Raw genomic sequence first — 15,570 nt, forward strand, 5'->3', positions numbered from 1 at the left:
AGCACATGACTCATTGGACCGAGTCCCAAGTGCTGCTGTTCAGTGGGGGAGGGGGCCGCCCAGAGGCTAGCGCTGGCCTTGGTGCTGAACACCCTTTCCCAAGGTGCATGGCAGGGTCAGTGAGGCAGAGGCAAGCCTCCAGCCCCTCAGGCAGACCGACAGGCTGCAGGCAGACTTCTCAGTGACTTCTGTCAGAGCACCAGGGCTGAGCCTCAGATTCTCCTGGAACCCTGGGGGGGGGAACCCAAGAACAAACTGGAAAGCAGAAACAGACATTCCTGAAAAGAGCCAAGCTCTAGCTGTGGGCAGCAGGGCTGATGTTCAGGGCTGCAGGCCAGAGGCCTGGAGATCTGAGAGGCAGGAGACAAGAACAGAGACAAGAGAGAGCTTCCAGAACCCCAGAACAACACCTGCCATTCACAAACTCACTCCCTTATTCATTCACAAACTTGCTCATTCACTCGCTCATTTACTCATGCCAGCACTCACTCATCCAGTCCTGCCTTCACTCATTCACTCAGCCAGCCTGCACTGACCTACGACGGGCAGAGGTCATTCACTAGGTATTACTCACAAAGGCTCTGTCCCGGGGGGATAACAGCCCATGGGACAGTGAGGGCTGGGGCCAGGGGGTGAGCCAGACAGCAGACCTGAGAAGCATAGAGATGGCAGAGTGCCTGAGGACAAGAAAGACAGCAAAAGAGAAGAGGGACCACAGTGAGAGTGAGGACGGGGTGCAGTTTTAAATAGGGGCCCTTGAAACAAAAGCCTAAGGGAGATAAGCAAGGGCCTGGTGCAGGTCTCTGGGGATAGAACATTCCAGTCATGAAGAGCAGACAGCCTAAGGAGGGAGTATGTCTGGTATGGAAGGCCAGGGTGGTGGCAGCAGAATTGGGGGGTGCTGGGAGGAGGTTGGGGGGGCAGAAGGAGGTCACAGAGAGGACAAGTTTCTGAGCTTGTCCTCTGAGTGAAGGCAGAGAGAGGAGAGCCATGGCCCCTTGGGCCACAGTGCTGGGTGGGTATGGGTGACTGCCTGTGGGGTGGGCGCAGGAATCCAGCTGGGAGGGGGTGACGGAGTCTGGACTGGAGGCAGTGCCAGGAGCTGCCCAGCAGATGGGACGTGGGTGTGAGAAGAAGAGGCGCTAAGAGAACTCCCAACTTTCTGGCCCAAGTCACCGGAAGGAAGAGGCTGACAGAATGGGGTGGTGCAGGTGTGGGGGTGAGGGAAAGAGGAACCCAGCCCCAGTCATGGAGCTTGGAGACGCCTCTGTGGTGGCTGAGTAGGCAGCTGGCTGCGGAGTTTGTGTGATTGGAGTGTCGCTGGCATCTAGGTGATATTTAAAGTCAGGAACATGTACTATTTGCCAGATATGGTATCAAGGCAGTATGCAAACCAAAGCCTTCTAATGTCATTGCTATTATTATTTTCATTTTGGAGACGTAGAAACTGAAGCTCAGAGAGAAGTGATTTTAAGTTTGAAGTGTTACCACCGGTTGATGTAAGAGCGGAAGTCAACCCTGGCCACCTGACCCAGCCTTCTTCCCAACCCTCTGCTTAGTGACCCCTGGCATGGCATGTTGGAAGGATGGGGAGACCTGGGGTCCAGGTGAGAAAAACAAATGGAGAGATGAAGAAGAGGGTAAAGTGGGAAGGAGGTAGGTACTCATGGCTCATGCCTAGAATCCTAGCTACTGAGGAGGCTGAAATCTGAGATTTTAGTTTGAAGCCAGCCTGGGCAGGAAAGTCTGTGAGATACTTTTTTTTTTGGGGGGGGGTCTGGTCATGGGGCCTGAACTCTGGGTCTGGTGCTGTCCCTCAGCTCTTCAGCTCAAGGCTAGCGCTCTACCACTTGAGCCACAGCGCCACTTCCGGCTTTTTTCCTTTTTTCTTATGTGGTGCTGAGGAATTGAACCCAGGGCCTCACGCATGCAAGGCAAGCGCTCTACCACTGAGCCACCTTCCCAGCCCCAGTCTGTGAGATTCTTATCTCCAATTAACCACCAGAAAGCTAAAAGTAGAGCTGTGGCTCAAGTGATAGGGCATCATCCTTGAGGAAAAAATAAAAATCTCAGGACAGTACCTAAGCCTTGAGTTCAAACCCCAGTACAGGCACAAAAGTAATTAATAAAGGAAGGATTAATTTTGGTTCACAATCTTAGTTCATGGTCACTTGGCTCTGTAGTTGGCTCAAAGTGAGTCAGATGTCAGAGCATCATGATAGAGGGCTTATGGTTCAAAGCTGCTTACCTTGATAAACAAGAAATGAGAGGGGCAAGGAGAGAGAGAGAGAGAGAGAGAGAGAGAGAGAGAGAGAGAGACAGAGACAGAGACAGAGACAGAGACAGAGACAGAGACAGAGACAGAGAGACAGAGAGACAGAGAGAGACAGAGACAGAGAGAGACAGAGAGACAGAGAGAGACAGAGAGACAGAGAGAGACAGAGAGAGAGAGTGTGTGTGTCAGAATCCAGGCATGATATGCAAGGTATGTTTTTCCAAAGCCCATCCACAATGACCTACTTCTTCCAACAAGGCCCCCCCCCTTATAGCCCATTGAACTATGAACTCATCAGTGGATTAACCCAACGATGAGTCAATCAATCACCTGTCAATTGCATCACCAGCAGACACCATTGATGGTTTCCAAGGAGAGCATCCCACAGCTGGAGCAGGCCTTCAGGCTGGACAGCATCCAGCCAGAGGAGTGTTGAAGCAGCCCAGCTGTTTGGCTGTCTGGGAGGGAAGGAAGAGAGTTGAGGAGGCGGGGAGGAAACTGAGCACCCTTAGTATTTCAGAGCCTTTCAACTGGAATGTGGAAGCTAGAGGTGAGGAATGAGTCAAGGGCAAAGTTCCAGACTGGGGAGGTGAGGATGACACTGGCTTGAGCAGAAGTGAAGCTGGCTGGAGAGGGAACTTGTGCGTGGGGCTTCATGAACCTGAACAGGACAGAGAGCTGTGGTTCCTAGGAACACGTGCAGGGTGAGGAATAGACCTGCCTAGAGCTGGAGGACTTGGTGACTGAGGGCTGAGATGACAAACCCAGGCAGTCTTGCTGCTAGGTGGATGTATCCAAATTGAGCCTTGTCTGTGCTGAAGACTGATGTTAAGGAATTGTCATCCAGCCAGGTGCTTGTGGCTCACACCTGTAATCCTAGTAATTCAGGAGGCTGAGATCTGAGGATCATGGTTCAAAGCAAGACCAGGCGGGAAAATCTGTGAGACTCTTTAATTAACCAGTAAAAACCTGGAAGTGGAGGTGCAGCTCAAGTGCTAGAACATTAGCCTTGAGCAGGAAAGCTAAGGCCCTCTGTTCAAGCCTTGTAGCAGCACACATACACGTGTGTATAGACGACATGAACACACATGTGCGCACATATGCACAGACAAAGGTCTGGAGAAGATGTCATGGTTGGAGTGGGGGAGCAAGAGTTGCTTGAAGCAAAACAAAGTCTAGAACAGAGGTCTGGGCACATTTCTGGGCACACTTTGAGGGCTCTGTGCCAAGGAACTGTTTTTCACTATTCACCAACATATCCATCTATCCACCCATCCATTCACCTACCCATCCATCTGTCCATTCACCCACCTATCCATCTCCATTCACTTATCCATCCATCCACCCATCTATCCACCCACCCACCCACCCATCCATCCATCCATTCATTTACCTACTCATCCATCCATCTATCCATTCACCCATCCATCCATCCATCCAACTTCCTCACCTGTTAACATCGAGACCATAGTGTATACCTCCTGTAACTGTCCTGAGGACAAATCGACCTATAGAGACAGCTGCTACAACCCACTCAGGCATGATGGAACACGGAGGTTTTCCTGAGAGAGGGTACCCCAGGAGGGAGGAGTCTCTTTCCAATGCCAGTACAAGGGGTGGGGTATCAGGAAGAACAAATGTTCCCAGATTTACTGAGCCCACTGGGGAGAGGAAGTCCATGTACGTCACCTCCCAGCTGTACCTTGAGAGAGCCGCTATCATCCTATTATGCAGATAGCACAACATTCTGGGCTGTTCACTGGGAGATGCTGCTTCTAGGCAGTCTGAGCTCACCTGTGAGGGGTTGGGGGTTCAGGAAGCAGCCACAGGGACTGACCCCCATAGACAGCAACCCCCATCCCAGCCAGCAGAGCCTTGAGCCCAAATCCATACACCTAAGGATGAATGAACTCACAAGTGAGCAGAGGGGAAATAGTGGTAGGAAGTGTAGAGCACATGGTGGGGAAGTTTGGTCATGAGCGAGAGGAGGAATAAGATGGCAGTGCAGGGAGGTGCCGGGGTCAAGGAGAGGTCATTATAAAGTGGGGGAGTCAGGACCCTGTATCAGCAAGATGGGAGGTTTGGATGGAAAATGGAAGGGCCAAGAGGTGAGGGAGGCATCCCTGGGATGAAGGAAGCCTGAGATTTAAATCACTGAAGCAATTGAAGTTTGGCAGGAAAAAAAAAAGCCACAATCCACAAGAAAGCTGTGAGGCATGTGGACACCATGCCTCAAGCCTGCAATGCTGCTACATGGGCCTCAGAGATGGGGAGTCACCGTTTGAAGTCAGCCTGGATTAAAAAAAAGTTCATGGGCTGGGAAGATGGCTCAGTGCTAGAGCGCTTGCCTTACATGCCTGAGACCCTGGGTTTGATTCCTCAGCACCACATAAGCAGAAAAAGCCAGAAGTGGCTCTCTGGCTCAAGTGGTAGAGCACTAGCCTTGAGCTGAAGAGCTGAGGGACAGCGCCCAGGCCCAGAGTTCAGGCCCCACGGCCGACAAAAAAAAAAAAAAAAAAAAAAAGCTCATGAGACTCCAAGTCTGGGTGAAGTGATAGCCACCTATCATCAGTGACATAGTGAAGCAAACAGGAGGACTAAAGTCCAGGCTATCCCAGATACACAGCCAGATCCTATCTTTTCACATTGGTTAGTACAAAAAGGGACTGGTGCAGTGGCTCAAGTGGTAGAGTGTCTGCTCAACAGCCCAAGCTCAAATCTTAGTCAGCCTACCCCTTCCCCAAAGAAAGTTGTAGACTTATGCTGCCTTATGTATGAGAGAAGAACTCCAGAGTGACTCAGTGAGACACACTGAATCCAGAATGTTCTGAGGTGAAGGCACAGAGAATGTAAGCTGGACCCATGCTGCAGTTCAGATGTTTGAAAGTGACCACCCTTCTGTCCATGCAACTTGCATCTGCCCACCATCCATCTACATATCCACCCATTCACTATTCACACACATATCCATCTATCCACCCACCCACCCATCCATCCACAAATCCACATATCTATTCATCCCTACTCATCCACTAATTTACTTACCACATATCCATCCACTACCTACTCATCCACTAATATATCTGCCCACCCATCATTCATCCATCCACCCATCCATCTATCCATCCATCCATCTCCATCCACTACCATCCATCCACCTACCCTCTCAGCCATCCATCCATTCATCCATCCATCTACCCATCCATCCATCTATCCATCCACTGCCACCCATCCATCCACTTATTTACTTATCCATCATCCACTCACCCATTCATCTATCCATCTACCCAGACATTTACTACCAACCTATTTACTGATTTGTTCATCCATCCTTCCATCATCATTTTACCCACCCATCCACACATCCAGTTACTGCCCATCTACCCATCAGCCATTCATCCATCCATTCATCCATCCACACACCCACCAAGCCACATACCTCTTCATCCATTCAACAAACATACTTTATTGAACACCTATTTAGCCCAATACATCTTGCTAAGTCCTGGAAGGTGGAACACAAAGGAGATGCTTGTTTTCAAGGATTTCAGCCTTTTGTGTGTGACACAACAAATAAAGGTAACCATACTGCAATGCAAAGAAAGCTGTGGTGGAGAAGTCAATGGCCTCTGGGGACAAGAGGTCATGGGAAGAAGGGGAGGTCCAAGCTGTGGTCTGAAGGAGGGAGGGAGGGGAGGAAGCGAATGTTCCAGACAAGAAGGACTATCTGGATATAAGGTTTGGGCCTCAGAGATTGCTGACATTTCAAGGAACCAGAAAAAAGTGGGTGGTAGGATGGAGAAGTTGGAGGTGGGGGTGGTGGCCTCATGGGAGGGCACTGGGGAGGGAGGGAAGGGGTGGGGAGTGGAGAGCCATGCTCAGATTGGGCTCTGGGAGCCATCACTGGACAAGAAGCTGGGGTGACACTTCTGGTCTGTGACAAGTGTCAAGTGCGATTGCGGGTGATGAAGAATCTCCCTCCCTGCCCCTCCGCAGCCACCTGGCCATACCCCATGCCCTAGAACACCCCTTCTTCTGCCCACGTCTCTCAGGGTGAAGACCTCTTCTCCTACAGTGGAGGGAGGGCATGTGATCATTCTGCTGAGTGTTGGCAGGTGCCTTGGCAGTATCTAGGTACCCAGATTAGTCATAGTTCAGAACAGGGGGCTGCCATTGGGCCTTCCTCCCACCAGATCCTCCTCTCCTTGTATACTCCTCTTCCCTTCCCTGCGGCCCTTCCACACCATGCCTGTCACTGCAGCCTGCCTCCTCCTCCATGCAGCATCCTAGATTGCCTCCTGGGACCTCCAGGTCCTGCAGCCTTCTCTCCCAGCACAGCCTAGGCCTAGAGTATTCTGGGTGGAATCCAGGTCCTCGCTGGGGAAATAGAAAGTGTGAAGTTAATCCCTGGCGGGATGATAGGACCCCTCACCGGGCTGTGTGGCTTCCCAAATCAGGCAAGGGACGCACTCAGCCCTGAGCTCACCCCACCGCTCACCCCTCCTCCCTCTACCCCTCTCTCAGCCCATGGAGCCCAGTGCACTTGGTGCTGGGGATGCTGGGGACAGAGAAAACAGCGCTGGGGCCTGGCAGGCTATGGCAGGCTATTTTCCCCACCTTCCTACCAGAATTCCATGCTGTTCCCCCAGTGTCTTCCTGCACATTTCCTCCTCTGTGATGCCCTTGTAGAAAATGGCCTTCCTGACTCTCTGGTCTACAAAGCCCAGCCCACTGCTGCTGCCTCCAGGCAGCCTTCCCAGGTTTCCTCTGCTCACCAGATCTCTACAAACATCCAGGCCCTGCTCCACCACCTCTCCCACTGTGAACCCCTTAAGGACAGGAGCTGCACAGAACTAGCCCAGCTCCAAGAAGCACCCCCAAACAGCTCCCTTAATTGCTTGCTCTGTACCCCCCTCTCTTCCCTTGCCAGGCAGGCTGTACCACCTCAGTAACCATCCAGAACCTTCCGCTCCTGCTGCTGCAACGTGTTCTCCAGAAGGACAGGGGAATTTGGGTCCTTCTGGAGAAAACTGAGTGTGCAGCAGAGCGAGGAAGGTTCCAAACCCACACGGGGAGTTTCCACAGCACCGGAGCCTGGGGTCAAGTCACTGACAATGGTGTTGCCAGTCCTAGCATGGCAGTCCCTTGGTGCCCAGGGCTGGGATGGACAGTTCAGAGGGCTCCACTGGCTTCTTTCTTGGGGCCTGGTCCTTTCCTGGTCCTTCCTGCCCCCTGGTCAGACTCTCCTGCTTGGAAGCCTTCCCGGCTGCCCAGCCCCTGCCCGGACTCTGCAGGCTGGGGCACAGAGGGTACCCCTGCTCTTCTATGGACAAGCTGCCCAAACAATGCACCCTGGAATTGTCTACCCCAGGTCATGAGCACATGGAATCCAGCTAGACAGGTTGGAGGCTAAGTCCACCCCAGCTGAGGCTTTGGGAGGGGCAGAATGTCGGTCATTGATTCCAAGAGAAGCAGATAAACACTGGTGTGAGGCCGCCAAAGGAGAGCCACCAAAGATCAATCAAAAGACATCTCCATCTTTCCTACTTCTGCTGTCTTTTTCTCCCCCCCACCCTTCCATTTTTGGGATAGCGTCTTTCTAGGTAGCCCAGGCTGGCTTCAGATGCATGACAGCTGGGATTACAGGTGTGCACCACAGTGTTTACCTAAATCTACCATCTTGTTTGGGCGCCTGGGGAACCATCTAGACTTACTTCCCTGTAATGAAACGGAGACCCAGAGGTGCGTGCTGGCCTCTTGGCACCTCAGTCTTTCCCAGGCCCAGGGAGGCGCCCTGTTTAGGTGTCAACCCATTGTCCCGGTCTGACTGATAGTCACCATCACCAGACAGTCGCAAAACAAGCCAGGGCCTCTCAGCTCTGCTAATAGAGGAACCAAGAAATGTCCCCTTAGAAAGGAGAAGCATGTCTGTGGAGGCCCCAGCTCCTGGACCCCACCTCTGCCTCCGTCCAGGGGCCATTCTGGAGAAAGCCACAAACATTCCAAGACTAGCTTTCCACAGAATCATCTCAAATTCCTTGAATTACCCGGATGGAGGAAGGGGGTGGGGGAGGGGACAGGAGGCGGGACATGACCCCCAGAGGTTAAATAGGTCACCTCCACCTTGGCCGGCACTTGCTTTCCCCAAGTCAAGAGACCTTCACAGAGACCTCCCTGACTTCTGGAACCATGATGCCTCTGAAGATGCTGCTCCTGACTGTCCTGCTTCTGGAAGCTTCTCTGCAGCACGTCCAGGCAGGTGAGAGAGAAGGACTCACCTTATTTCCACACAGACATCTGCCACTGACACCCCAACTATTCCCAAAGCTGCAGCTCTGAGCGGGAAGCAATCCAAGGAAATAATAAGACAATGGTGATGACCACTGAGCCTCAGATCTAGCCTCCTGAACAGCCAGGATTATAGGCATACCCGGCTGTAGCATTATTTATTTCATAGGGTTTGGGTACAATGTGCTAGAACCTAAAGACAGGAGAACTGGTTCCAGGAGCTCTTGAAATGATGTTTTCCATTTAGTTTGGAAAGATAAGTTGAAATAAGGTTGCTAAATAGAAAAGCAGATCTAAAGCAAATGTACCAACATGCACACCCATATAAGCCCCCCACCCAGCAGACAGAGACACACACACACACACAGACACCCCACCGAACACACACACACAAGAACCCACCCAGTAACAGACACACAGGCTCAGGGAGGCCTGGGTATACCATCTGCACACACACACACACACATACACACACACACACACACACACACACACACACACACACACACACACACACACACACACACACACACACACACACACACACACACACACACACACACACACACACACACACACACACACACACTGAAAGCCCAGCTCTGCTCTCTTTCCAGCTCGAGCCCCCAACGCAGGCCGGGAATGTTGCATGGAGTTCTTCAAGGGCGCCATTCCCATCAGAAGGCTGGTGGCATGGTACAGGACCTCTGCCGAGTGTCCTAAGGACGCTATCGTGTGAGTCTCTCCACACCACCTGACTTCTGGGACTGAAGGTGTAGAGTGGGTGGGCTCTGGGACTCCCAGATGGCTACTAGGGAAGGGCAGGAGGAACAGTCCATGTTCTCTGTGCCCCTAGTTCCAGTGGGACCAAAAAGGGCCACTGGCTGTGAGGCCCCAACTTTGCAATGGGACAATCAGGCCACAGCAATGTGGCCACTTCTGCCATCCTGGGCCTGGGCCGTAGCCAGGCAGAGGGCAGCCCCCTGCCCTGGCATTAGCCCTATTTGCCAGGCTCAGGGTGGTCTGGGCAGCCCTGGCCCCTAGGATGGCTGGAACCAGGCAGAGCAATGGAGGGAGGAGGTTGAGTCACTGAGCCATCAGAGCCTGGGGTTCAAGATCTGTGACAGATGGCTGTATAACCACATCAGATTCTTGCTTCTAGGGACCCCAGAGGCCTGGTTAGCAAAAGGCAGGGCTGCTTTTAGGGCTCTAGAAAGCTCTTCCCACCCTGACACCCCACATCCTTCCTCATAGGTTGGTGACCATCCAGGACAAATACATCTGTTCGGACCCCAAGGCCAGGCACACGATGAAGGCTGTGAGATACTTGGAAAGCCTCAGGAAGTCTCAGGCCTCTGAATCATCGTGACTTTCTCTCTGGGCCACATGGAGATGGCCAGCATCATGCTCTGCGTCCAGAGGCCTCCATGGACCTCCACTGGCCCCATGGCACAAAGGAGCCCCGATTAAAGCCTTTCTCCCTCAATCTGAATCAGCCTGTTCTGTCCCCAAGGCTCAGGACAGATATGCTTCCACTCTAGCCTGTCCTAGGTCAGAAAGGGAAACAGCCTGAGAGGGAACCATCTTGTGAAGGAAGGCCTGGATGAGAAAGGCCAGGGCGGTAGGGGACAGGGAAGTGTGGACAGGGGCTCAGCGGGGACCAGGCAGGCTGCCCTTTCCTCTCAGGGTTTGTGTGGGTCCTGGATCCCCTCCTGCCTCCTCTGTACTGAGGCCCCCGACCTCTATTCTCTTCCCATCCGGGGATGACCAAACGCTTCCATGTGCATTTGACTCCATTACGGAAGTACAGTCCCAGGGGGCTCCCAGGCTGAGTGGGGAGTGTGTGAGTGGGTCCTGTGGGACTCCCCTCAGTCACTTCTAGTCACATCTGTCCCTCCGTACTCCCTGCAGGCCAGTGGACCCCAGAAAACCTGCAGCTTATTTCTTCCTGTGCCCTGGTCCTGTCCAGCATGATCTGTCAGCCCAGTTCTAGGACTGAGCCCCTCATCTCCCCAAACCCATCCCATCCAGCCTCCCATGCCCTCAGCACCACGGTTCCTGATTGGTGAGGGGTGGGGGAAGGGAAGCTGTCCCCTCCCAACAGGCCGAAGGTCCTCCCACAGGGTCTTCCCCATTTCAGGGGTCGATTTCTGGGGTTGACATCCCTCCCCAGCTTCCCAGTGATGATAGTGCCTGCTCCTCCACCCACTGGGGGCTCCCTGAGCCACGCTGGGACCCTGTGCACAATGAAGAATGATATGGGAGTCTCCAGTCCCGTCTACCAAGAGGTGGCTCAGGGCTGGAGCTGCCTTGGTCAGGAAAATCGGGTCTTTGCACTGCAGGCCAAGCTTCTCGGTCTGGAGCAGTGTAGGTCAGAAGAGGCTTTGACCTCCTGCTGCTCCCTCGTGGCCAGACATTTCATTGCAGGCTAGTCCACTTCCCAGTTGGGGCAGGTTGGTTAAGAGGCTGATAGTGGTGGTGAACCAGCTTCTCTGTGACACCAGGGTCCACCCACCCCCCTGCCCTGAGGCTGAGTTTTCCTCCAACCATGGTCTCAGACTCACAGTCCTGGGTCAGTGGGAAAACAGTACATGGGGTAGGGGAAGAACTATCTAAAAGGGTGAGGAGAGGAGCCCCTAAGACAGTCGGGAGAGCAAGGGCTGGGTCCCTGTACCCTGGAAGCCAGAGCCAGAGGATCTGAGTATGTTTAGCTCTGGGCAAGATCTTTTTTCTCCAACCTCACCCCTCACCAATAACTGGGAAATCAGCCATGTGGTAAACTCAGCAGGGCCTGGGGGAGACCAGGGAAGAGGGGCAGTGGCTCCAGGAAGTGAGATCCAGGACTGCTTCAAAGTCACTGGGCAGGGAAGAGGTGGAGCCGGATAGGCTGCAAACCAGTGTCAGGGAGTGAGGAGGGTGGGGTAAGCACTACCCAGTCCCAGGGGCCCTGGGAGGAACTGTTTGGAGACACCTGCCTCTATTGGTGAACAGGGAGAGAGGAAGCAGACAGGGACTGGCGTGCTGAGGGAGGGGCTCCTTCACATCTGAAATCCAGTTCCCTATCAGAGCTCAGCCCAACGGCACCTCTTCCAGGAGGTCCTTCCGTCTGCTCCCACCTGCTCCCTCTCTGGCCTGTCTTATCTTGGCTCCATGCTGTGTCCTTGTCCTTGTAGTTGCTTTGCTGGGGAAACATCACCCAATAAGCTCCTTGGGACAGCTATTTGGATCAAGCAACTCAGTACATGACTCATTTGCAAGGTGTGTGTGGGGGGAGTGCTTAGTGCACAGTGGACATTTGATGGATACATTTTCATCAGCACAGTGGGGGTGAATTCCACAAGGGGTACCAGAGCAGAGAGGGAAATTGCCCCAGGAGCCCTAATTGCTGGAGTGGAAGCACCACCTATGGTCCAGCGTGGGAATTACAATCAGAATGTTCAAAGAATGCCCACTCGAGGACACTCGGGCCCAATGATAAAATCCTAAGGTTACTCTGGGAGGACAGTGGCTGCAGCGTGGCCTCGGGGACAGCGAGTGTACTGTACAAGGCCTCAGTATAGGTGTATCTGTGGCTAGATGGCTCCTGTCATGGGGTCCATGAGACAGGACACCAAGTGTGCTGCCTGGCCTGGAGGGATAGAGAGGAAAATTCAGGACTTGAGGGAGGGTCCTGGGCAGTGTCAGGAGCACCAGGCAGTGCTGCTCTGAGATTCTTACCATCTGTGTCTATTTGGCATCCATTCCTGGCAGGGAGATGAGCACTGAAGCTATTTACATTCCTATGCCCTACTCTTGTGGGTATTCAAGATCATTATCTCTTCTTCCTCCTCCTCCTCTCCCTCCTCCTTTCTCTTTTTGCACTATAGAGATTGAACTCAGCCTCACATTTGCTAGGCAAGTGCTCTCCCACTCCAAAAATCACAAGGCCAGGTACAGTGGCTCATACCGGTAGTTTCAGCTAACATCTAGGCTAAGACAGGCAAGAAGATCTCTAGAGCCTAAGAGTTTAAATCCAACCTGGCCACCATTAAAAAAAATGTGTGTGGGCTGCATGCATGAAGCCCTGGGTTCAATTCCTCAGCACCACATAAACAGAAAAAGCCAGAAGTGGTGCTCTGGCTCCAGTGGTAGATGCTAGCCTTGAGCTGAAGAGCTCAGGGATAGCATCCAGGCCCAGAGTTCAGGCCCCACGACTGACCAAAATAAAAAAGTGTGCATCAGCCAGGCGCCAGTGGCTATTGCCTGTAAGCCTACCTACTCAGGAGGCTAAAATCTGAGGATTTCAGTTTGATTTCAGCCCAGGCAGGAAAGTCTTTGAGACTCATCTCCAACTAACCAACCAGAAAACCACAAGCGGCTGAGTTCAAGCTGAAAAAAGTGTGTGTGATTATAAATCCTCCAAACAACCGTTTCCCCCAGGCTTCTCCTTTATGAACCCACATACCCAAGTCAGTATTTCCCCTGCCCCAAATGACCTAGGCCAGGTACCAGACAGCTGAGGACAGCCCAGGTCCTCTGATTCGTCCCTCCCACTGATACTAAGCCTACTTCTTCCCTATCCAGTATGACTCCTCTCTCCAGGCTCCTGCTTCTTGACTGGCTCTTGTGTGTTCTTTATGGACCTATGCAGTGTAGTATGCCTTTCCTCTCTTGTAAATTAATAAATTCTCCTTAGGCTGTTACTTGTCACCTCCATAAATTTAATGGGTCCATAATAATGTGAGGGCTCAGGGACTTGTTTTCAGTCTCTACTTAGCCAGGGATGCTCAGTGAATTTTTTCTTCCTTCCTTCTCTTTATCTTCTTTTGTTGGGGGTGGCGGTGGTGGTGGAGAGGTTTGATCTCAGGGCCTGAGCACTGTCCCCGAGCTCTTTTGCTCAAGGCTAACCCTCTACCACTTTTGAGTCACCTTCTGGTAGTAGTCTCACAGGCTTTCCTGCCCTGGTTGGCTTTGAACTGCAAACCTCAGATCTCAGCCTCCTGAGTAGCTAGGATTACAGGTATAAGCCATTGGCACCCAACAAATTTCACCTTTTTTTTGGGGGGGGGATCCGGTCGTGGGGCCTGAACTCTGGGCCTGGGCGCTGTCCCTCAGCTCTTCAGCTCAAGGCTAGCACTCTACCACTTGAGCCACAGCGCCACTTCCAGCTTTTTTCATTTTGCTTATATGGTGCTGAGGAATCGAACCCAGGACCTCAGGCATGCACGGCAAGCGCTCTACCACTGAGCCAACTTCCCAGCCCCCAAATTTCACCTTTTAAAAGAAGTGAAATCTACTCCCATTTCTGCAGATAGTACTGGAGTCCGGGGAGGTCAGGCTTAGGGAAGACTTCACTACAGCTAAGTTCCTCTTCTCTCTAGAAATGGGGACAACTTGGGGGCCCTTTGGTGCCTGGTTGAGCCTCAGTGTGGTTTCTGGATGTCATGGGGCTCTGAGGAGGTGAAAGGTGGCATGCTAGACGTGTCCTGGGGGTCATCGGGGGTCAGACTACAGAGATGATGGTGAGGACTGAGCGACTCGAAGCCCCTGGAGGTGTCTGTCTCTGAAGAGCACCCCACCCTCCTGTCATGCCTGTCTGCAGCAGGACTGCAGTGAAATCACAGACAGAGAGGACTGTCAGGATAAAGCCACAGGAAATGAACCAGAAACTTTTCAGGACTCATAAAAGTTTAGTTCATTCATGTTATTGGTAGTATCCTATTGTTTGGGGAGTTTGCTTGACTCGGGGTCTTACCTTGTAGTTGGCTGGCCTTGAACTCTCTCCATCCTCCTGTCTTCTGAGCACTGTGATTGCGGGCATGGACCCCCACACATGGCTCAACATATGTGATTTGGGTTAACTTGATTATGCTGTCTGCATTCAGCACTATCCATTCTTGCTAGCGGTTTCCATTTCCTCACTGCTAGCCGATGTTTTACTACATCTGTCTTTCTCTGTATTCCTACCATATTGCCTAAGACCTAGAACCATCAGGGGGCTGGGGCTGCAGCTCAGCGTGGGTTAGCACTAGGTGAGGGAGGCCCTGGGCCTGAACCCTGTCACTGAAATAAATCAAACCCCAAACCGGATTCATTCCCACTCCCACCTCCCCCCAGACTCCTCTAGCATTCTCATCTCCTTCAGCATCTTGGGTTTCCCATGTGTGCATAATTTATATGCATGCACGCATATCTGGTATTTTTTGAATATGTCCGGCTGAGTACTGGCAAGGTGGCAAAGCTAATCACCCCTCCCCCCACACACTTGGTCTACTTTTGAGGATGTGGTCTGAGGCCTCAAGTCCCAGTTCCGGTGGGCTGACCATCTGCATGCCCAACGCTCCACACTCTAGTGCAAGAAACTAACAGGGGCCTCAGCCTAAACTATGGGGTGGGGGCGGCTGTGTCCCTACCATTCCCAGAAAAGACACGAATTTCCCTCCCACCTGCTGGCCTACCCTCTTCCCATTTCTTTCACTGCTTCTCTAGGACCGCTTCAACTCCAGGCTGAGAAGTGGTGAGTGAGTCATCTCCTAGTTCTAGGCTTGACCAAGATCTTGCTATTGGTCCTGCAATTTTGTGTTTATATCCGTATGCACAGCCAGGGCTCCTCACAGCACGGCCCCCCAGATTGTTGCTGTGACTGCTTTTGCTAGTTTCTTGTGTTCCTCTAGAGCCAGGTGAAGAAGTTTCTCTTGGGCATGGTAGAATCACTTGGGAAAGCTTTGCAAAAATACTGCTATCTGAGGCTGGGCTCCAGAAGGTTCGAACTTGTCTTTGGAAAGGAAGCCCAAGTGTAGGTGGTTTTGAGAAATGATCCAGGTTATACAGCCAGACTGTAATGGTAGTGCACATCTTTAATTCTAGCACTCAGCAAGCTGAGACAGGAGGATTGATTTCCATGTCTGCATAGGCTATGTGGTAAGACCATGCCTGAAATTTTTTAAAAGAAACTACTCAGGTGATGCAGTGCTGACCTGCGCACAGCGATTCCAGTGTTCCCACTGGCCAAACCTTCCCCTTCCTGT

The 15,570-nt window shown here is 52.3% G+C and overlaps 1 protein-coding gene across 1 annotated transcript; it reads left to right on the top strand.

Annotated features, from left to right (window-relative positions):
* The first annotated feature begins 8,458 nt into the window (after window positions 1-8,458).
* On the top strand, window positions 8,459-9,932 carry Ccl17 (C-C motif chemokine ligand 17). The gene is made up of 3 exons (XM_069992283.1): window positions 8,459-8,534; window positions 9,181-9,298; window positions 9,818-9,932. The coding sequence occupies exons 1-3, from the start codon at window positions 8,465-8,467 to the stop codon at window positions 9,930-9,932; spliced, it is 303 nt and encodes a 100-aa protein (XP_069848384.1). The 5' UTR covers window positions 8,459-8,464.
* The last annotated feature ends 5,638 nt before the right edge of the window (window positions 9,933-15,570 follow it).

This window comes from Dipodomys merriami, unplaced genomic scaffold (genome assembly GCF_024711535.1).
Source record: "Dipodomys merriami isolate MVZ:Mamm:240054 unplaced genomic scaffold, mDipMer1.0.p SCAF_41, whole genome shotgun sequence".
NCBI lineage: Eukaryota > Metazoa > Chordata > Mammalia > Rodentia > Heteromyidae > Dipodomys > Dipodomys merriami.